The 22,948-nt window shown below is 49.6% G+C and overlaps 1 protein-coding gene across 1 annotated transcript in view; it reads right to left on the bottom strand.

The window, feature by feature from the left end:
• The window catches only part of LOC122544267 (uncharacterized), an 85,318-nt gene that overhangs the window by 30,451 nt on the left and 31,919 nt on the right, over positions 1-22,948 (bottom strand). The window contains exons 10-17 of the mRNA XM_087980856.1: positions 20,994-21,056; positions 19,898-19,984; positions 19,163-19,311; positions 12,467-12,656; positions 8,486-8,602; positions 4,152-4,289; positions 2,870-2,998; positions 2,466-2,771 (exon numbers count right to left, since the gene is read on the bottom strand). Of these exons, the coding sequence (XP_087836982.1) occupies positions 2,466-2,771; positions 2,870-2,998; positions 4,152-4,289; positions 8,486-8,602; positions 12,467-12,656; positions 19,163-19,311; positions 19,898-19,984; positions 20,994-21,056 (1,179 nt within the window). The remainder of the gene's footprint in view (positions 1-2,465; positions 2,772-2,869; positions 2,999-4,151; positions 4,290-8,485; positions 8,603-12,466; positions 12,657-19,162; positions 19,312-19,897; positions 19,985-20,993; positions 21,057-22,948) is intronic.

The raw sequence follows: 22,948 nt of genomic DNA, 5'->3' as shown, positions 1-22,948 counted from the left end.
AACAACAGGGCAATTAATAACAGGTCAATTAACAACAGGGTAATTAACAACAGGGCAATTAATAACAGGGCTGAAAATGTGTTGCTGGAAAAGCGCAGCAGGTCAGGCAGCATCCAAGGAGCAGGAGAATCGACGTTTCGGGCATGAGCCCTTCTTCAGGAATGAGGAAAGTGTGTTCAGCAGGCTAAGATAAAAGGTAGGGAGGAGGGACTTGGGGGAGGGGCGTTGGGAATGCGATAGGTGGAAGAAGGTCAAGATGAGGGTGATAGGCCGGAGTGGGGGTGGAACATTTACTATAAACCGACCAACTCCCATAGCTACCTAGACTACACCTTCTCCCACCCTGCCCCCTGTAAAAGCGCCGTCCCATATTCCCAATTCCTTCGTCTCCGCTGCATCTGCTCCCAGGAGGACCAGTTCCAATACTGAACAACCCAGATGGCCTCCTTCAAAGACCGCAATTCCCCCCCAGACGTGATCGACGATGCCCTCCACCGCATCTCCTCCACTTCCCGCTCCTCCGCCCTTGAGCCCCACCCCTCCAAATCGCCACGAGGACAGAACCCCACTGGTCTTCACCTATCACCCCACCAACCTCCATATACACCGTATCATTAGTCGTCATTTCCGCCACCTCCAAACAGACCCCACCACCAGGGATATATTTCCCTCCCCTCCCCTACCAGCGTTCCAGAAAGACCACTCCCTCCGTGACTCCCTCATCAGGTCCACACCCCCCACCAACCCAACCTTCACTCCCGGCACCTTTCCCTGCAACCGCAAGAAATGCAAAACTTGCGCCCACACCTCCCCCCTTACTTCCCTCCAAGGCCCCAAGGAATCCTTCCATATCCGCCACAAATTCACCTGCACCTCCACACACACCATTTACTGCATCCGCTGCACCCGATGTGGCCTCCTCTATATTGGGGAGACAGGCCACTTACTTGCAGAACGCTTCAGAGAACACCTCTGGGACACCCGGACCAACCAACTCAACCACCCCATGGCTCAAGACTTCAACTCCCCCTCCCACTCAACCAAGGACATGCAGATCCTTGGACTCCTCCATCGCCAGACCATAGGAACACGACGGTTGGAGAAAGAGTGCCCCATCTTCCGCCTGGGAACCCTCCAACCACAAGGGATGAACTCAGATTTCTCCAGTCTCCTCATTTCCCCTCCCCCCACCTTGTCTCAGTCAAATCCCTCGAACTCAGCACCGCCTTCCTAACCTGCAATCTTCTTCCTGACCTCTCCGCCCCCACCCCACTCCGGCCTATCACCCTCATCTTGACCTCCTTTCACCTATCGCATTTCCAACGCTCCTCCCCCAAGTCCCTCCTCCCTACCTTTTATCTTAGCCTGCTGGACAAACTTTCCTCATTCCTGAAGAAGGGCTCATGCCCGAAACGTCGATTCTCCTGTTCCCTGGATGCTGCCTGACCTGCTGCGCATTTCCAGCAACACATTTTCAGCTCTGATCTCCAGCATCTGCAGACCTCACTTTCTCCCCAAATTTATAACATGGCAATTAACAGAGCAGTTAACAACAGGGCAATTAACAACAGGGTAATTAACAACAGGGCAATTAATAACATGGTAATTAATAACAGGGCAATTAATAACAGGGCAATTAACAACAGGACAATTAATAACAGGGTAGTTAACAGGGCAATTAACAACAAGGCAATTAACTACAGGGTAATTAACAACAGGGTAATTAATAATAGGGCAATTAACAACAAGGCAATTAACAACAAGGCAACTAATAACAGAGGAACTAATAGGGCAACTAACAGGGCAATTAATAACAGGGTAATTAATAACAGGGCAATTAACAACAAGGCAATTAACTACAGGGCAATTAATAAAGGGCAATTAACAACAGGGCAATTAACAACAGGGCAATTAACAACAGGGTAATTAATAACAGGGCAACTAACAACAGGGCAATTAATAACAGGGCAATTAATAACAGGGCAACTAACAGGGCAATTAATAACAGGGCAATTAACAACAAGGCAATTAACTACAGGGCAATTAATAAAGGGCAATTAACAACAGGGTAATTAATAACAGGGCAACTAACAACAGGGCAATTAATAACAGGGCAAATAACAGGGCAATTAACAACAGGGTAATTAATAACAGGGCAATTAACAACAGGACAATTAATAACAGGCAATTAACAACAGAGTAATTAACAACAGGGCAATTAATAACAGGGTAATTAACAACAGGGAAATTAACAACAGGGTAATTAATAACAGGGCAATTAATAACAGGGCAATTAATAACAGGGCAATTAATAACAGGGCAACTAATAACAGGGCTAAAGGGATTGAAGGGTGTGAGGGAGAAACAGGGGACTGAGGTGGATGATCAGCCATAATTGTACTGAATGGTGGAACAGGAGAGAATGCTCTGCTCCTGTTCCTATTTTCAATGTTTCTTGGCCTTACTTGACAAGGACTTAATGGGTGTCTCAGCGAGCGTCTGCTCAGTCGAGTTGTAGTCAACTGCCGTCACAGAGTTTGTCATATTCTCAGGTGAATTCCGCACCGTTGAGGAATAGAAATTAGCTGTCAGCATATTGGAGGGTGTTGTTGTCTGTGCTGAGCTGTTCTCTGAAATCCCCCGATTACAACCACTCTCTCGACAGCAATAAAACTCTTGCTGTGTTTGGACTCCATAATCCTTTAACAGGTCTGGGTTTTGGCACATAGTCTCTGAAGCACAGCCTTTGATAGTGAAAGCAAGTGAATTGACTGGAATAAAGGAACATCAGTGTAATATTAGTGATTCATCAGTTCTTTCTCAGTGTTTCAATTGGGAAGTAATTGATGGAGTAAACTGTGAGACTTACATATGAGGTAGGAGTGGAGGCACCATGTCTGTGTACCAGCACATTTCACCGTTTCTATTGGATGCTCACAAGTACCAAACAATGGGCATGTGTAACACTCAAGACTATTCAAGGTGGTGTTAGTCTCTTCTGAACAACAGAAATGAGAAGGACATCCGTTACACACACACACAAAGAGTACAGAATCAATTTACAACAATGGCTACAGGGATGCAAAACCTCAGCAAGTTGGCACTGTTCTCCCCGTAGAGAAAAAAGGCTCAGAGGACGATTTAATTGCGATTTTAACAGAATACGTGCTGGTAGGATGGGCCAAATGGCCTCTTTTCACCATGGCAGAGTGATGAGCATCATAAACTGTGATTCCTGCTTCCTGAATCCCCTGTCTTCAGGGATATCACACATCCTTCACTGCTCAGTCCTTTGTTGTGTAGGGACACCATATTGGGGTTGTACTGGATGTTGGTGAGGCCTTTTAGAGTCATAGAGATGTACAGCACGGAAACAGATCCTTCCGACCAACTCGTCCATGCCGATCAGATATCATTTGCCACACCCAGCCCTTATCCCTCTAAACCCTTCTTATTTATGTCCCCATCCAGATGCCTTTTAAATGCCGTAATTGTACCAGCCTCCACCACTTCCTCTGGCAGCTCATTCCATACACGTACCACCCTCTGGGTGAAAACGTTGCCCCTCAGGTCCCTTTTATATCTTTCCTCTCTCACCTTATGTCTCTGCCCTCGAGTTCTGGACTCCCCCACCCCAAGGAAAAGACCTTGTCTATTTATCCTATCCATGCCCCTCATGATTTTATAAACCTCTATATGGTCACCCCTCAGCCTCCGACGCTCCAGGGAAAACAGCCCCAGTCTGTTCAGCTCCAATCCCCTGTAGTGCCAATCCTCCAACCCTGGCAACATCCTTGTAAGTCTTTTCTGAACCCTTTCAAGTTTCACAACATCTTTCCGATAGGAAGGAGACCAGAATTACATGCAGTATTCCAAAAGTGGCCTAACCCATGTCCACAGCCGCAACATGACCTCCCAACTCCTATACTCAATACTCTGACCAATAAAGGAAAGCATACCAAATAGCTTCTTCACTATCCTATCTACCCTCAACTCTACTTTCAAGGAGCTATGAACCTGCACTCCAAGGTCTCTTATGCTGCATAAACCTCTAACAGCATCTCCCATTACAGGCATCTGACATGGACTCAGCTGGTTTCTTACTCTTGCACATGATGTTCTACCCACTTGGGGTATGTTTCATGTCCTACCTATGATGGTTTGGTTGTTGCAGAGATCGGACTGACAGCAACTTTCAGTCGTGGAAGCTGAGAATGTGCCACTGTCCAAGGATAGGTTTCCAGTACAGGTCCCACACTCGTAAGTGATTGACTCGTCGGAGCTGAAAACTGTGAACAGAGAACCCAGAACTGAGTTGAACTTATTGGCGGACACAGACACTGAACACCATGCAGCCAGGTACCACTCCCCTATCCATCTCATGACAGATAGCCCATGCAAAGTTTTATACCCCCTCTCCAGAACCCCACCCACATCAGTCACAGAGGTCAACAGCCCAGAAAAAGACCCTTCAGCCCATCAAGCCCATGCCAGCCAAAAACAAGCAACGAGTAAACCCTTTAGAATGGAGATAAGGAGAGACTTCTTCAGCCAGAGGGTGGGGAATCTGTGGGATTCACTCCCACAGAAGGCTGTGGAGGCCGGGTCACTGAGTCTATTTAAAACAGGGATAGATAAGCTCTTGATTGCCGAGGGGATCAAAGGTTACAGGGGGGGAAGTGGAAAAATGGGATTGTAAGACCTATCAGCCTTAATTGAATGGCAGAGCAGACCGAATGGCCTAATTTCTCCTCCTATGTCTCTTGGTCTTATGAACGATTCTGATCCCACTTTCTGGCCACATATTACTGAATCTGCTGATGACAGAAAGCAAAGTAGAATACTAATTTATGAAGAAAGTATAAGGATCCTGAAGGGGGATAGAGGTAGGTTGGTTGAGTGGAAAAACTCATTAGCGGGTAGAGCACGATGCAGGAAAGCTTTGGCAGGAAGAATAGAAAATTCAGTCCGTTATTTAAATGGAGTGAGATTGCAAAATGCTGAGCTACAGGGGTGTCCAGGTGTGTGAATCACAAAGGGTTAACATACAGACAGAGACAGCAAGTGAGAAGGAAGGCAACTGAAAGGTGGCCATTTATTGCAAGGGATATTGAGAAGTAAATAGAATCCCGACGGAGTGGAAGCAGATCATTCTGCCCAACAGGTCCACACTAACCCTCCGAAGAGTAACCCACCCACACCCATTCCCCTACATTTACTCTTGACTAATGCACCTAACCTACACTGAGCACTGTGGGCAATTTAACATGGCCAATTCACCTACCCTGCACACCTTTGGATTGTGGGAGGAAACACACGCAGACGCAGGGAGAATGTGCAAACTCCGCACAGGCAGTCACCCAAGGGTGGAATTGGACTCAGGTTCTTGGTGCCATGGGACAGCAGTGCTAAGCACTGAGCCACCGCACCACACTAAATCTTTGTTCCAGTTCATAGAATCACAGACGACAGGAGGCCCTTCAGTCTATCAATCTCCAGGACAGGAGAGTCCTAAAATAGACAGCACAGGTTTAGGGTGAGAGGGGAAAGATTTAAAAGGGACCTAAGGGGTAACGTTTTCACACAGAGGGTGGTACGTGTGTGGAATGAGCTGCCAGAGGAAGTGGTGGAGGCTGATACAATGACAACATTTAAAAGGCAACTTAATGGGTATATGAATCAGAAGGGATATGGGCTAAGTGCTGGCAAAGGAAACTGGTGTATGGTTGGCACGGACGGGTTGGACAGAAGGGTCTATTTCCGTGCTGTACGTGTGTATAAGTCTGAACTGTCAAAGCCACACTAAATCTGCAACAATCTCACTTTCCACGTGTAGCCAGCATTGAGGGGAGTACAGGTTGGGTGTACTTATTTGACAGAGTATCGAAACATTTTTGAAGCAAAGATTAGGCAGTGGGGAGTCATGGTTGCTGGCCGTTGCAAAGGATGGACAGCTTTGACCTGCATCCACTTACATTTCAAAGAATGAGAGAAGGTGTTGTCAGGCCATATGAGGTGGGTAGGGGATATGAAAGGATGGATTCTTATGAGAGAGAGAGAGAGAGAGAGAGAGACGGGAAGCAGGGAACACAATTTGAAAAGAGGGAGTCTCCCATTATATTCCATACTGTAGGGATTCTCTGATTGAAGATGAGGAGAATATTCACTCAGACATTTCCCATTCTTTTCCACAGACAACATTGGCGGAAGAGCAGCCATGACATCACTGAATGGCAGAACAGGTTTGATGGGCTGAATGGCCAACAGGTTCACCTGTTTGTACATTTACACAGGAATCTCCGACGACCTGAGCTCAACTAACCTGCGGCCTTTTCAATCCACAAAAAAACAAAGCAGTTCTGACGATTGATTCTGAAGTTATGTACAAACTGTCACAGGCGTCTGGAAAACCCTCAGCCCCTACACCCCTCTCTATCTCTGTAACCCCCTCCAGCCCCTATACCTCCTCCCTATCTCTGTAACCCCCTCCAGCCCCTACAGCCCCTCCCTATCTCTGTAACCCCCTCCAGCCCCTACACCCCCTCCCTATCTCTGTAACCCCCTCCAGCCCCTACACCCCCTCCCTATCTCTGTAACCCCCTCCAGCCCCTACACCCCCTCCCTATCTCTGTAACCCGCTCCAGCCTCTAAACACCTCCCTATCTCTGTAACCCCCTCCAACACTCCTACACCTCCTCCCTATCTCTGTAACCTCCTCCAGCCTCTAAACCCCTCCCTATCTCTGTAACCCCCTCCAGCCCCTACACCCCCTCCCTATCTCTGTAACCCCCTCCAATGCTCCTACACCCCTCCCTATCTCTGTAACCCGCTCCAGCCTCTAAACCCCTCCCTATCTCTGTAACCCCCTCCAGCCCCTAAACCCCTCCCTATCTCTGTAACACCCCCCAGCCCCTTGACCCCCTCCCTATCTCTGTAACCCCCTCCAGCTCCTAAACCCCTCCCTATCTCTGTAACCCCCACCAGCCTCTAAACACCTCCCTATCTCTGTAACCCCCTCCAGCCTCTAAACCCCTCCCTATCTCTGTAACCGCCTCCAACACTCCTACACCTCCTCCCTATCTCTGTAACCTCCTCCAGCCTCTAAACCCCTCCCTATCTCTGTAACCCCCTCCAGCCCCTACACCCCCTCCCTATCTCTGTAACCCCCTCCAATGCTCCTACACCCCTCCCTATCTCTGTAACCCGCTCCAGCCTCTAAACCCCTCCCTATCTCTGTAACCCCCTCCAGCCCCTAAACCCCTCCCTATCTCTGTAACCCCCACCAGCCCCTATACCTCCTCCCTATCTCTGTAACCCCCTCCAGCCCCTACACCCCCTCCCTATCTCTGTAACCCCCTCCAGCCTCTGAACCCCTCCCTATCTCTCTCACCTCCTCCAGCCCCTATACCTCCTCCCTATCTCTGTAACCCCCTCCAGCCCCTAAACCCCTCCCTATCTCTGTAACCTCTTCCACCCGCTATACCCCTCCCTATCTCTGTAACCCCCTCCAGCCCCTAAACCCCTCCTTATCTCTGTAGCCTCCTCCAGCCCCTAAACCCCTCCCTATCTCTGTAGCCTCCTCCAACGTCTCTGCATAGCTCCACCCCTCCCTATCTCTGTAGCCTCCTCCAGCCCCGAAACCCCTCCCTATCTCTGTAGCCTCCTCCAGCCCCTAAACCCCTCCCTATCTCTGTAGCCTCCTCCAACGTCTCTGCATAGCTCCACCCCTCCCTATCTCTGTAGCCTCCTCCAGCCCCTAAACCCCTCCCTATCTCTGTAGCCTCCTCCAGCCCCTAAACCCCTCCCTATCTCTGTAGCCTCCTCCAGCCCCTAAACCCCTCCCTATCTCTGTAGCCTCCTCCAGCCCCTAAACCCCTCCCTATCTCTGTAACCCTCTCCAGCCCCTAAACCCCTCCCTATCTCTGTAGCCTCCTTCAGCCCCTAAACCCCTCCCTATCTCTGTAGCCTCCTCCAGCCCCTAAACCCCTCCCTATCTCTGTAGCCTCCTCCAGCTCCTAAACCCCTCCCTATCTCTGTAGCCTCCTGCAACCCCTAAACCCCTCCCTATCTCTGTAGCCTCCTCCAGCCCCTAAACCCCTCCCTATCTCTGTAGCCTCCTCCAGCCCCTAAACCCGTCCCTATCTCTGTAACCCCCTCCAGCCCCTAAACCCCTCCCTATCTCTGTAGCCTCCTTCAGCCCCTAAACCCCTCCCTATCTCTGTAGCCTCCTCCAGCCCCTAAACCCCTCCCTATCTCTGTAGCCTCCTCCAGCCCCTAAACCCCTCCCTATCTCTGTAGCCTCCTTCAGCCCCTAAACCCCTCCCTATCTCTGTAGCCTCCTCCAACGTCTCTGCATAGCTCCAATTTGTCCATTTTGCTGGACCTTGTTTTCCATCCTCCTGTCTCTCTCTCTCTGTAACTTCTCTGTCTGTCTGCCCACTCCTGCACCTGGACAATCTGACAATGAGTTGAGAAGTTTTCTCACTGGAATTCAGTTTGCCCAAGATGGCTCTGCAGCTCTGGGTCCCAGCCGCATCGCAGACCTGCTGCTCCATACAGGTCCCAGTTGGATTCTCACAGGAGAAGCATCTGAGAGACGAGGCTGGAATGAAGCAGAAGGGGAAATCGTCAGACAGTGGTGCAGTCACATTGACCAGAGCTCGAGGGCTGCTCTCAGAAATGTAAGGGATATCCTGGAGCTTTCTCAAGGTCTGTGGTTCAGTCACTGATACCACATTGAGAATTGTGGCAGTCCCAATGAACTATAGAAAGATCCTGAAAGAAAGTATGTTGACATAAATGCCTGAGGAATTGTTACTATTTAGAAAAAGAGTCATAGAGATGTACAGCATGAAAACAGACCCTTCGGCCCAACCCGTCCAAGCCGACCAGATATCCCAACCCAATCTAATCCTACTTGCCAGCACCCAGCCCATATCCCTCCAAACCCTTCCTATTCATATACCCATCCAGATGCCTTTTAAATGTTACAATTGTACCAGCCTCCACCACTTCCTCTGGCAACTCATTCCATACACGTACCACCCTCTGCGTGAAAACGTTGCCCCTTAGGTCTCTTTTATATCTTTCCCCTCTCACCCTAAACCTATGCCCTCTAGTTCTGGACACCCCCTACCCCAGGGAAAAGACTTTGCCTATTTACCCTATCCATGCCCCTCATGATTTTATAAACCTCTATAAGGTCACCCCTCAGCCTCCAACGCTCCAGGGAAAACAGCCCCAGCCTGTTCAACCTCTCCCTATAGCTCCAATCCTCCAACCCTGGCAACATCCTTGTAAATCTTTTCTGAGCCCTTTCAAGTTTCACGATAGGAAGGAGACCAGAATTGCATGCAATATTCCAACAGTGGCCTAACCTATGAACTGTACAGCCGCAACATGACCTCCCAACTCCTGTACTCTGGATAATTATTGTGTCAGGACACGGGATGGGACTCATCTGCTTTTCTGTGAAATATTGGAATAATAATCTTTCACATCCATCTTTAAGAGCAGTCAGGAACTCAACTGACCATCTCAGTTTATAGGGTCATTGAGATGTACAGCATGGAAACAGACCCTTTGGTCCAACGCAACCATGCCACCCACATATCCTAACCTAATCTAGTCATCGCAGTTCCACCTCTGCATTTTCGACAGTATAGCTGATCCCAGTAGATATCAGCCTTGTTTATCACTCAGTTCCCAGGAGGAACCATCAAGTCTCAGACAGAGAGGAGCCTGTAACTGCTGACATGGTTGACTTTCTCGTGATCACTGCTCACCATCTTCCAGCTCTGAGGAAGGTTCATCCGGACCAGAAACGTTAACTCTGCTTTGTCTCCACAGATGCTGCCAGACCTGCTGAGCTCTCCCAGTCATTTCTGCTGCATGCGCTCTTTGGTCACCATAAGATAGACTTGCTGGTAGCACCCTCCCTTATGATTGGGTTCTCCTGTTTTGTCTGGTATGGTAAAGGCAATCAGTCCAACAGGAAGAGGCACTGGTCTTAAACAAGATATAGTTGCTCACATGATCAAGGAATCATCAACCAATCCCTACAGTGTGGAAACAGGCCCTTCGGCCCAACAAGTCCACACTGACCCTCCGCAGAGTAACCCACCCAGACCCATTCCCCTACATTATGCACCAAATCTACACATCCCTAAACAGTATGGGCAATTTAGCATGGTCAATCCACCCTAACCTGCACATCCCTGGGCACTATGGGACAATTTGGCATAGCCAACCCACCCTAACCTGCACATCCCTGGGCACTATGGAACAATTTAGCATGGCCAATCCACCCTAACCTGCACATCCCTGGACACTATGGGACAATTTCCCATGGCCAATCCACCCTAACCTGCATATAGCTGGACACTATGGGCAATTGAGCATGGCCAATCCACCCTAATCTGCACATCCCTGGGCACTATGGGACAATTTAGCATGGCCAATCCACCCTAACCTGTACATTCCTGGACACTATAGGGCAATTCAGCATGGCCAATCCACCCTAACCTGTACATATTCGGGCACTCTGGGGCAATTAAGCATGGCCAATCCACCCTAACCTGCACATCCCAGACACTATGGGACAATTTAGCATGGCCAATCGAACCTAACCTGCACATCCCTGGGCACTATGGGGCAATTTAGCATGGCCAATCCACCCTAACTTGCACGTCTTTGGATTGTGGAGGAAACCCACGCAGACACAGGGAGAATGTGCAAACTCCACAGACTGTCGCCTGAGGGTGGAATGGAACCTGGGTCCCTGGTGCTGTGAAGCAGCAGTGCTAACTGCTGAGTCACAATGTCACCCCATAACCGATCATAATCAGTTGCGTGTTACGTTGCTATGATCGGCGTTGTTTCTGAGGGTTTCGGGGACTCCCAGCTCATCAGATCATCTCCTTCAACACTGGGTGCTATTTTTTGTTTTCCTACCCACGTACTTGCATCATAGCTTAAGGGATTGGTTAGCTCAGTTGGCTGGACTCCTACTTTCTGGCGTAGGGCATCTCCCAGGTGTTTGGGATCAATTTCTGCACTGGCTAAAATTACCATGAATGACCTGTCTTGTCTTGTCTGTGAGCCTTCTGTTACATTGCCACCAGTTTCACTCCACCTCTCTGTAATAAAAGGTCAGACCTGTGATGTGTAAGCAGAAATTACTGGAAAAGCTGAGTAATTCTGGCAGCGTCTGTGAAGAGAAGTCAGAGTTAATGTTTTGGGTCCAGTGACCCTTCCTCAGAAATGCTGAGCTTTACCAGCAGCTTCTGTCTTTGTTTCTGATTTACAACATCTGCAGTTCCTTTGGGTTTTACCTATGCTGTGGGAAGAGAGTGGCAATTTCACTTTTATGTTTGATACAATCTCAAAGCAGACGGATCTTACAGGACTCGCTATCATTAACACTTTCAGAACCTTACTCAACAAGCATTAGGCCACAGTGTCATGGAATATTCCCCACTTGCCTGGACGGCTGCGGCTGTGGCTACAACGACACTCAAAACAAGGGAAGGCCTTCAGGGTAAAAAAAAATGGCCCATTTGATTGGCATCTTACATCTTACACATATGCATTCCCTCGATCACTGAGGCAGAATAGCAGCAGTGTATATCATCCACAAGTTGCACTGCGCAAATCCCCCTTCAATCCTTCAACAGCAGCCATAACCTCCACCACCTCGATGGGCAACCAGAGGGCATCGTTCCAGGGCGAGGAACTCACGATTTAAAGGAGATTTGGGGAAAATAATCTTTCGCAAGATTATTTGTGGATTTGGAACTCACTGCCTGTAAAGGTGATAGAGGCAGGAGTCCTTGAGACATTTAAGAAGATGAGACAGCAGAGCAGGCAAGGCTACGTGCTGGAGAATCGGATTGGAGTAGATTGATGACTGGCATGGATATGACGGGACGAAGGGCCAGCCTCCAGGTTGCAAGACCTCTATAACCAGAGCAGCAGATCGAACGAAACACCAGCCCCTGCAAGTTCCCCTCCGAGCCACTTTCAGCGCCAACTTGAAAATATATCGCCGTTCCTGGGTCAGAATCCTGGAATCCCCTCCCTGAGGATCATTGTGGGCCTACCCATAGCACATGGACTGAAGTGGTTCAAAAAGGCAGCTCATCCCCAACTTCTCAAGGAGTGGGGGGTGGGGTGGTGGGAGTCAACTTGAGTTGATTTACCACCAGGAGCCATATCCCGGAAAGGACAAGCAGAGTGCCTGCCATTTCAGGGACATACAGCCGATAGAGGAATGGCAGTGCGACTAACTCGTGTGCCCTGTTTGTGGTTCAGAGCAATGCCAGCAGGGGAGGGTTCAATGCCCAGAGCTTACAGAGTAGGAAGCAGTGTTAAACCACAACCGAGAGAAACAACCAGGAAAACAGGCATAAGATCAGACGCTGAGCTCAGGTTAACAATTGACCCATTTTACGACTAAACCTCTCACCTCCTGTAACCAGAGCACAGCTGATGAAAATGCCAGCAAACAACTTCATCTTAATCCAGTTCTCAGTGTTCCTCGCACAGACCTCATGGAGGCACAATCCTACCCTCCTCAGCGTTGTGTGAACACTGTCAGTGTCTAAATACACATAGATCCACAAGCTGCGTCCTGAAGCCGGGGGGAGGTTCCCTTGCTATCTGCTGGAATGGGTGTTCCTCTCTCAGTGCCTGGGCTGGCATGCAGCCATCTGCCTTGCTTTGATCATGAGATAAAGACTGTCGGGGTGAGAATAACCAGACAGGTCGTGCCTCAGAATATCTTTAACTGGGGACTTTTACCGTTCCAGGTTGGTGAGACTGACAATTGGTTTAGGGCTTGGGTGGTGCTAATCAAGTGAATAATCACATTCCTGCTCAGTTCTTGGTATTCTAATTCATCAGTGAAGAATGTATTTACCTCCAGGCACCTTCACATGTATTTGCCAACCAGATAAAGTCATAGAGACGTACAGGACAGAAACAGACCCTTTGATCCACCTCCTCCATGCTGACCCAGAAATCCTAAATTAATCTAGGCCCATTTGCCAACACTTGGCCCATAGCCCTTGAAACCCTGTTTCGAACAGGTAAAAATAATGACTGCAGATGCTGGAAACCAGATTCTGGATTAGTAGGGCTGGAAGAGCACAGCAGTTCAGGCAGCATCCGAGGAGCAGGCAAAAGCCCTTCATCAGGAATACAGGCAGAGAGCCTGCAGGATGGAGAGATAAGTGAGAGGAGGGTGGGGGTGGGGAGAAAGTAGCATAGAGTACAATAGGTGAGTGGGGGAGGGGATGAAGGTGATAGGTCAGGGAGGAGGGTGGAGTGGATAGGTGGAAAAGAAGATAGGCAGGTAGGACAATTCATGAGGACAGTGCTGAGCTGGAAGGTTGGAACTGGGGTGAGGTGGGGGGGGGAAGGGGAAATGAGGAAACTGTTGAAGTCCACATTGATGCCCTGGGGTTGAAGTGTTCCGAGGCGGAAGATGAGGCGTTCTTCCTCCAGGCATCTGGTGGTGAGGGAGCGGCGGTGAAGGAGACCCAGGATCTCCATGTCCTCGGCAGAGTGGGAGGGGGAGTTGAAATATTGGGCCACAGGGCGGTGTGGTTGATTGGTGTGGGTGTCGAATACCAATCCAGATGCCTTTTAAATGTTGTAACTGTATCAGCCTCCACCACTTCCTCTGGCAGCTCATTCCACACACGTACAACCCTCTGTGTGAAAAAGTTTCTACTTAGGTCCCTTTTAAATCTTTCTCCTCTTACCTTAAATAGAGCATAGAACAGACCCTTCAGCCCACGATGTTGTGCCAAGGATTATTCCTAACCTAAAATATAGTAACCTAATTTACGCACTCCTCAACTCACTGCTATCCATGTGCATGTCCAGCAGTCACTTAAATGTCCTAATGACTCTGCTTCCACCACCACCACTAGAAACACATTCCATGCATTCACGACTCTCTGCATAAAGAATTTACCTCTGACGTCTCCTCTATACCTTCCTCCTAATATCTTAAAACAATGAATCTTAGTGCCAGTCAATCCTGCTCTGGGAAATAGTCTCTGGCTATTGACTCTATCCATGCCTCTCATTACCTTGTATACCTCAATCAGGTCTCCTCTCTTCCTCCTTCTATCCAGCGAAAAAGTCCGAGCTTAGTCAACCTCTCTTCGTAAGATAAGCCCTCCAGTCCAGGCAGCATCCTGGTAAACCTTCTTTGCACCCTCTCCAAAGCCTCTGTATCTTTCCTATAGTAGGGCGACCAGAACTGGACACAATATTCCAAGTGTGGTCTCACCAGGGTCTCATAGACCTGCAGCAAAACCTCATGGCTCTTAAACCCGACCCCCCTGTTAATGAAAGCCAAAACACTATATGCTATCTTAACAACCCTATCCACTTGGGTGGCAACTTTGAGGGATCTATGTACTTGAACACCAAGATCTCTCTGTTCCTCCACACTACCAAGGATCCTGTCTTTAATCCTACATTCAGCATTCGAGTTCGACTTTCCAAAATGCATCACTTCGCATTTATCCAGGTTGAACTCCATCTGCCATTTCTCAGCCCAGCTCTGCATCCTGTCTATGACGCGCTGCAGCCTGCAACAGCCCTCGATACTATCAACAACACCTCCAACCTTTGCGTCATTGGCAAATTTACTAACCCACCCCTCAACCTCCTCATCCAAGTCATTTATAAAAACTACAAAGCGCAGAGGCCCAAGAACTGAGCCCTGCGGGACCCCACTCAACACTGACCTCCAGGCAGAATACTTTCCATCTACAACCACTGTCAGCCAACCAATTCTGAATCCAGACAGACAATTCTCCCTGTATCCCATACCTCCTGACTTTATGAATGAGCCGACCATGGTGAACCTTATCGAATGCCTTGCTGAAGTCCAAATACACCAGATCCACTGCTCGGCCTTCGTCAGCCTGCCTCGACACCTCCTCAAAGAACTCAACAAGATTTGTGAGGCATGACCTGCCCCTCACAAAGCCATGCTGACTGCCTTTAATCATGCTATGCTTTCAAAATAGTAATAAATCCTATCCCTCAGAATTCTTTCCAAAACCTTTCCAAAATCTATGCCCTCCAGTTCTGGACACCCTCCGTCACAGAGAAGAAACCTTGTCTATTTACCCTATCCATGCCCCTCGTGATTTTATGAACCTCTTTAGAAGTTCACCCCTCAGCCTCCGACGCTTCAGGGAAAACAGCCCCAGCCTGTTCAGCCTCTCTCTGTAGCTTAAACCCTCCAACCCTGGCCACATCCTTGTAAATCTTTTCTGAACCCTTTCAAGTTTCACAGCATCTTTCAAATCACAGGGAGCCCAGAATTGAACCCAGTATTCCAAACGTGGCCTTACTAATGTCCTGTATAGCCACAACATGACCTCCCAACTCCTATATTCAACGCTCTGACCCATAAAGGAAAGCATACCAAATGCCTTCTTCATTATTCTATACACTTGCAACTCCAGTTTCAAGGAGCTATGAACCTGCACTCCAAGGTCTGTTGGTTCAGCAACACTCCCCAGGATCTTACCATTAAGTGTATAAGTCCTGCTCTGATTTGCTTTGTCAAAATGCAGCATCTCACATTTATCTAAATTAAATTCCATCTGCCACTTCACAGCCCATTGGCCCATCTGACCAAGATCCTGTTGCAATCTAAGACGACCTTCTTCGCTGTCTGCTACACCTCCAATTTTGGTGTCATCATTACTAACTATACCTCCTATGTTAACATCCAAATCATTTATATAAATGATGAAAAGTAGTAAACCCAGCACCGATCCTTGTGGCACTCCTCTGGTCACAGGCCTCCAGTTTGAAAAGCAGACCTCCACCACCTTCAAGCCAAGACATTGACTTTAAATCTGGGCTAGCAGTTTCTAGCCTGTGGTAAATCATACAGGTTCTGTTAAAAGTTGACTTCAATGGACTGTTTAAGATGGCTGCCACAGGTCACATGATTGTGGGTGCTGCAGGTTGGTGAAGCTTCCGGAAGTTTTGAAATGTGGATGATAGCTGAAAGGCTCTGGGCCTTCGTCCTTTTGGAATTTCACACCAGCCGTTCATAGACAACCATAAAATGGCAACCACATCGGGATTGCAGACTTACTGGCTGTTGATATTGTCCGCGTATGAAGGGGAGTTAATGAACTCTGTTTTTGTGTCATGTTCTCCAATGTCTCTCCATTGAAGGCAGGGCCAATGGTTTGACCATGGATGGTGGAGGTCATGTCATTAACCTGTGTGGTCGATTGAATGTGTATCGACAGCCTGTTGTTGCGTGAGCTTAACCCACAGATATTTGACTGAGATTTATCACAGAGTGCTGACGGCTGGGTCAGCAGTCTGCAAACTTCCAAACGTAGCACCATCGTCAACAGTGGACATCAGCTCTAACACTCAGCTAATCCAGCCTGTTACACAGGAACACAGGAGAAGGCCATTCAGCCCCCTCCTCCGGCCTGTTACACAGGAACAGGAGACCATTCAGCCCCTTCCTCCAGCCTGTTACACAGGAACAGGAGACCATTCAGCCCCCTCCTCTGGCCTGTTACACAGGAACAGGAGGCCATTCAGCCCCACCCACCCCCAGCCTGTTACACAGGAACAGGAGGCCATTCAGCCCCCACCTCCAGCCTGTTACACAGGAACAGGAGGCCATTCAGCCCCCTCCTCCAGCCTGTTATTCAGCAACAGGAAGCCATTCAGTCCCCCACCTCCAGCCTGTTACACAGGAACAGGAGGCCACTCAGCCCCACCCTCCAACCTGTTAAACTGGAACTGGAAACCATTCAGTTCCCAAGCCCCAGCCTGTTACACAGGAACAGGAGAAGGTCTGTTACAGGGTCACAGATCCCACACACTTGGTGGGGGGATATTTGGTGAATTGATTCCAAGAATACCAGACGATGGGAATTCTGACCTACGCCCTGGAGTATTAGTGTCTGTGATTGCAGTGCACATTTATAAATACTAGAAGCTGTCATAAAAGCTCACAGAATTCCTCAGGGACTCATATCTCACCCTTATGCTATAGGAGCTAATGTAATGTTCACGACGTGATAGTGGCAGGTATTCTATCATGGCTCCTGCTGCTTGGTTGCGTTGTATGTTGCTGAGAAGCCTTGGGTTTTTTGTCCTTCTTGTATGTTAAGGGAAATCATGCGATCTTACCAGTTTCTCACAAGCATGCGTACCTCACCCGTTCACGTGTGCAATTCTGCCTCCCTGATCTGAAGCGAATGGAACAGCAATTCTCCTGTGTTAACCGAATCCATTATGTGTGCATTGGCACCTCAATGATTGGCTGCTCAAACACAAGATGTGGAGGAGACTGTGTTGGACTGGGGTGGACCTAGTTAAAAATCACACAACACCAGGTTATAGTCCAACATGTTTATTTGGAAGCACTAGCTTTCGGAGTGACGCTCCTTCATCAGGTAGCTGCCTCTTGAAAGAGCAGCGCTCCGAAAGCTAGTGCTTCCAAATAAACCTGTTGGATTATAACCTGGTGTTGTGTGATTTTTAACTAGGCACAAGCACAAAGGGAAGATAAAAATAGCAGGAATTCAGTTGATGTAATTTTTTTTATTACATCTTTGGTTACAAGTGTGTACATACAGCAGGTAAGCGAACCTCGACAGATTTGAAACTGTAGTTTTCCTTCCAGGAGCGGGGATTTCTTACTGCAATTGTACAGGGAGAAACCGCACAGTTCATAGAATGCCTACAGTGTAGAAACAGGCCCCTTCAGCCCAGCACCAGTCCTCAGAAGAGTAACCCACCCATTCCCCATTATCCTATATTTACTCCTGACATCTAGCCTACCCCCCCCAGAACACGATGGACAATTTAATATGGCCAAATCACTTAACCTGCACATCTTTGGACTGTGGGAGGAAACCCATGCAGAGACGGGGAGAATGTGCAAACTCCACACAGACAGTCGCCCGAGGCTGGAATTGAACCTGGGCCCCTGGTGCTGTGAGGTAACCATGCTAACCACTGAGCCATCACGCCAGCCCCTGGAGTACTGTGTGTGCAGTTTAGGGTCTCTGTATCTGAGGAAGGATGGTCTGGCGATGGAAGGGGAGCAGCGAATGTTTCCCAGACTGATTCCCGGGATGTCAGGGCTGACGGATGAAGAGAGACTGGATTGGTTAAGATTATATTCACTGGTGTTTCAAAGAATAAGAAGGGGAGTCTTATAGAAACCTGCAAAAATTCTAACAGGCTAAACAAGAATAAAAGCAGGAAGAATGTTCCATATGACCAGAGGGGCCACAGCTGAAGGATACGGGTAGGACTGAAATGAGGAGAAATGTCTTCATGCAGAGATTGGGGAGCCTGTGGAATTCTCGACTACAGAAAATGGTTGAGGCGAAAACATTGAATATTTTCAAATATATAGACATTGTTCTTAGAGCTCAAGGGGTGAGAGAGTATGAGTACACAACAGGAACATGGAACTGAGTTAGATGACCAAAAATACTGAATAGCACAGCAGACTTGAAAGGCCAAATGGCCTAGAGTAGATATTAGGCTATTCGGCCCATCATGGCTCCTGTTTCCTAAGTTTCTATGAAAGGACTAATGAACCATTGGTGAGCCAGGAGAGTTTCACCCTCTGAAGGTTGTTTCTTTTACTGCCCAGTGAAAATTGTCATCTCATGTCATCGTCAAGGAGCAGAGTCATCGATGGTCCCTCTCAAAGATTAGATTAGATGATTAGATTAGATTACTTACAGTGTGGAAACAGGCCCTTCGGCCCAACAAGTCCACACCGACCCGCCGAAGCGCAACCCACCCATTCCCCTACATTTACCCCTTACCTAACACTACGGGCAATTTAGCATGGCCAATTCACCTAACCTGCACATCTTTCGATTCGATGAATCCTCCTTCAGCAAAGCCAAACAATCATGGCAAGAGAGATAGCGAGCGAGAGAGGGACTGTCCGCACAGAGTCACCAACAACGCAGGGCTTCACAGTAATCAGAATCTCAAAAGAACCAAGACCTTCCCTCCATGCGTCATATGGGAACAGAGTCTAGATTTGGAGGAAGCAAAAGAGGAATTCAGAAACAGCTCTGACTAATATCGTACGCTGCTAGGTTAAACCTCGCAAAAACACTTCACATGATGATGGCAATGCCAAGTTAGACACCAGGCCACTCTTGGAGTTATTATCTGACTCTCCCAAACTTTTCATTAATGTCATGTCCTTTTTTTTACCAAAATCCTTACAGACAGAACAGTGAAGATCAACAGGAGGTGGAGGAACTACAAGACGATAAAACAGAGGAGCAGAAATTTCGCAATTCGGCCTATCGTGGCTGACGGGTTTTTCCGCCCTATTCTCCCACCTTCTCCCAGTGACCTTTGATCCCGGTTTATCTCGGTCAGAAATACACTCGATGAACTGGCCTCCACAACATTCTGCGGTAGTGAATTCCACAGACTCACCGCTGAAGATGTTTCTCCTTATCTCCGTTCGAGAGGGCCTCCCCTTTACTCTAAGCCTGTGCCCTTGGGTCCTTGTCTCTCCTGCCAATGGAACCATCTTCCCAATGTCCATTCTATCCAGGTCAGCCAGCTTTTCAATTAGATTCCCCCCTCCCCTTCATCTTTCCAAACTCCATCGAGTATAGTCCCAGTGTCCTCTAACGTTCCTCATGTGATGAGCTTTTCATTCCTGGAACCATTCTCGTGAACCTCCTCTGGACCCACTCCAAGGGCCAGTGCATCTAGAGCTTTTTTTTTTAACAAAAGGGTCAGTACAACCAAGACAAATCTGCCCTCTCCTGTTCAGTCTACTGAGTCAGAGGTGAAATGATGGACAGGTTTGGGACAGAGCTAGCACACTGACCTTCTTTCTTTCTGCAGTGAAAATAAACTATCAGCAACGCGATCACAACTCCACAGGCGATTGCAACAGTTGGCCCGATGATACACCCTGCAGCACCAAATAGAAATGTTTGTGAATGGATAACAAGCGCAATGAGGGCAGGGTTAATCGCTCGGCAATATTGAACAGGAATCAGGGACCTTGGACAGAGGAAAACTGGTGCACATTCACCAATCACCCATCCAGACTCAAACATGTCACAGAGGAACAGGAGGCCATTCAGCCCCCCTCCTCCAGTCTGTTACACAGGAACAGGAGGCCATTCAGACCCCCCTCCTCCAGCCTGTTACACAGGAACAGGAGGCCATTCAGACCCCCCTCCTCCAGCCTGTTACACAGGAACAGGAGGCCATTCAGACCCCCCTCCTCCAGCCTGTTACACAGGAACAGGAGGCCAGTCAGCCCACCCTCCTCCAGCCTGTGACAGAGGAACAGATGGCCATTCAGGCCCCCTCCTCCAGCCTGTTACACAGGAACAGGAGGCCATTCAGCCCCCCTCCTCCAGCCTGTTACACAGGAACAGGAGGCCATTCAGCCCCACTCCTCCAGCCTGTTACACAGGAACAGGAGGCCATTCAGCCCCCGTCCTCCAGCCTGTTACACAGGAACAGGAGGCCATTCAGCCCACCTCCTCCAGTCTGTTACACAGGAACAGGAGGCCATGCAGGCCCCCTCCTCCAGCCTGTTACACAGGAACAGGAGGCCATGGAGGCCCCCCCTCCAGCCTGTTACACAGGAACAGGAGGCCATTCTGGCCCCCTCCTCCAGCCTGTTACACAGGAACAGGGGGCCATTCAGCCACCACCACCCCCCTCCAGCTTGTAACACAGGAACAGGAGGCCACTCAGCCCACCTCCTCCAGTCTGTTACACAGGAACAGATGGCCATTCAGCCCCCCTCCTCCAGCCTGTTACACAGGAACAGGAGGCCATTCAGCCCCCCTCCTCCAGCCTGTTACACAGGAACAGGAGATGGCCTGTCACAGGGATACAAATCCCACTCACTCGGGGGTATTTGATGGATTGATTCCAGGATATCAGACAATGGGAATTCTTACCTTTGCCTGTTGTTGACTCTCGGCTGATGGTCTGTGATGTCACGGGGCTGCTCGTTGGGGTAGCTGCTCCACCAATCAGGAAATGGAATGGGAGGAGAGATCGACCGATCAGTCAGATAAAGAGGAACAGATCCCTCACAAGCATCACTGACCCTTCACAGGATGAACCCCGACACACTGTCAAGTTATTCTATTTAATGTTCAGCCACAGAGACAGGATTCATTAAACTGGGAAGTGTGTCAGAAACAGGAAATCGTACAGCACAGGAGGAGGCCATTCAGCCCATCCACCCCCACCGCTCCAGCCTGTTACACAGGAACAGGAGGCCATTCAACACCCCCGCCCCAATCCATTCGGTTACAATTGAATAAGAGGCTATTCCGCTCCCCCCCTCCTCTAGCCTGTTACACAGTCACAGGAGGCCATTCAGCCCCCCTCCGCCAGCCTGTTACACAGGAACAGGAGGCCATTCAGCCCCTCCTCCTCCTCCAGCCTGTTACACAGGAACAGGAGGCCATGCAGGCCCCCTCCTCCAGCCTGTTACACAGGAACAGGAGGCCATTCAGCCCCTCCTCCTCCTCCAGCCTGTTACACAGGAACAGGAGGCAATTCAGGCCCCCTCCTCCAGCCTGTTACACAGGAACAGGAGGCAATTCAGCCCCTCCTCCTCCTCCAGCCTGTTACACAGGAACAGGAGGCAATTCAGGCCCCCTCCTCCAGCCTGTTACACAGGAACAGGAGGCCATTCAGCCCCCCGCTCCAGCTTGTTACACAGGAACAGGAGGTCATTCAGCCCCCCCCCTCCCCCAGCTTGTTACACAGGAACAAGAGGCCATTCAGCCCACCTCCTCCAGCCTGTCACACAGGAACAGGACAAGGCCATTTGCCACACCCCCTCCTTCAGCCTGTTACACAGGAACAGGAGGCCATTCAGCCCCCCCTCCTCCAGCCTGTCACACAGGAACAGGAGGCCATTCAGCCCCCCCCCCTTCTCCAGCCTGTTACACAGGAACAGGAGGCCATTCAGCCCCCCCCCCTTCTCCAGCCTGTTACACAGGAACAGGAGGCCATTCAGCCCCCCCTCCTCCAGCCTGTCACACAGGAACAGGAGGCCATTCAGCCCCGCCCTTCTCCAGCCTGTTACACAGGAACAGGAGGCCATTCAGCCACGCCCTTCTCCAGCCTGTTACACAGGAACAGTAGGCCATTCAGGCCCCCTCCTCCAGCATGTTACACAGGAATAGGAGGCCATTCATCCCCCCTCCCACAGCCTGTTACACAGTAACAGGAGGCCATTCAGCCACCTCCCCTCCTCCAGCTTGTTACACAGGAACTGGAGGCCATTCAGCCCACCTCCTCTAGCCTGTTTCACAGGAACTGGAGGCCGTTCAGCCCCCCTCCTCCAGCATGTTACACAGGAACTGGAGGCCGTTCAGCCCCCCTCCTCCAGCATGTTACACAGAAACAGGAGGCCATTCAGGCCCGCTCCTCCAGCCTGTTATACAGGAACAGGAGGCCATTCAGCCCCCCTCCGCCAGTCTGTTACACAGGAACAGGAGGCCATTCAGCCACCTCCCCTCCTCCAGCTTGTTACACAGGAACAGGACAAGGCCATTTGCCTCACCCCCTCGTTCAGCCTGTTGCACAGGAACAGGAGGCCATTCAGCCCACCTCCTCCAGCCTGTAACAGAGGAACAGATGGCCATCAGGCTCCCTCCTCCAGCCTGTTACACAGGAACAGGAGGCCATTCAGCCCCCCCTTCTCCAGCCTGTTACACAGGAACAGGAGGCCATTCAGCCCCCCTTCTCCAGCCTGTTACACAGGAACAGTAGGCCATTCAGCCCCCCTCCTCCAGCATGTTACACAGGAATAGGATGCCATTCAGCCCCCCTCCCCCAGCCTGTTACACAGGAACAGGATGCCATTCAGCCCCCCTCACCCAGCCTGTTACAC

The sequence above is a fragment of the Chiloscyllium plagiosum genome, unplaced genomic scaffold, assembly GCF_037043375.1.
Source record: "Chiloscyllium plagiosum isolate Xiang-an unplaced genomic scaffold, Cpla_swu_hap1 HiC_scaffold_38, whole genome shotgun sequence".
Classification (NCBI taxonomy): Eukaryota; Metazoa; Chordata; class Chondrichthyes; order Orectolobiformes; family Hemiscylliidae; genus Chiloscyllium; species Chiloscyllium plagiosum.
This window is presented reverse-complemented; position numbering and strand designations above follow the sequence as displayed.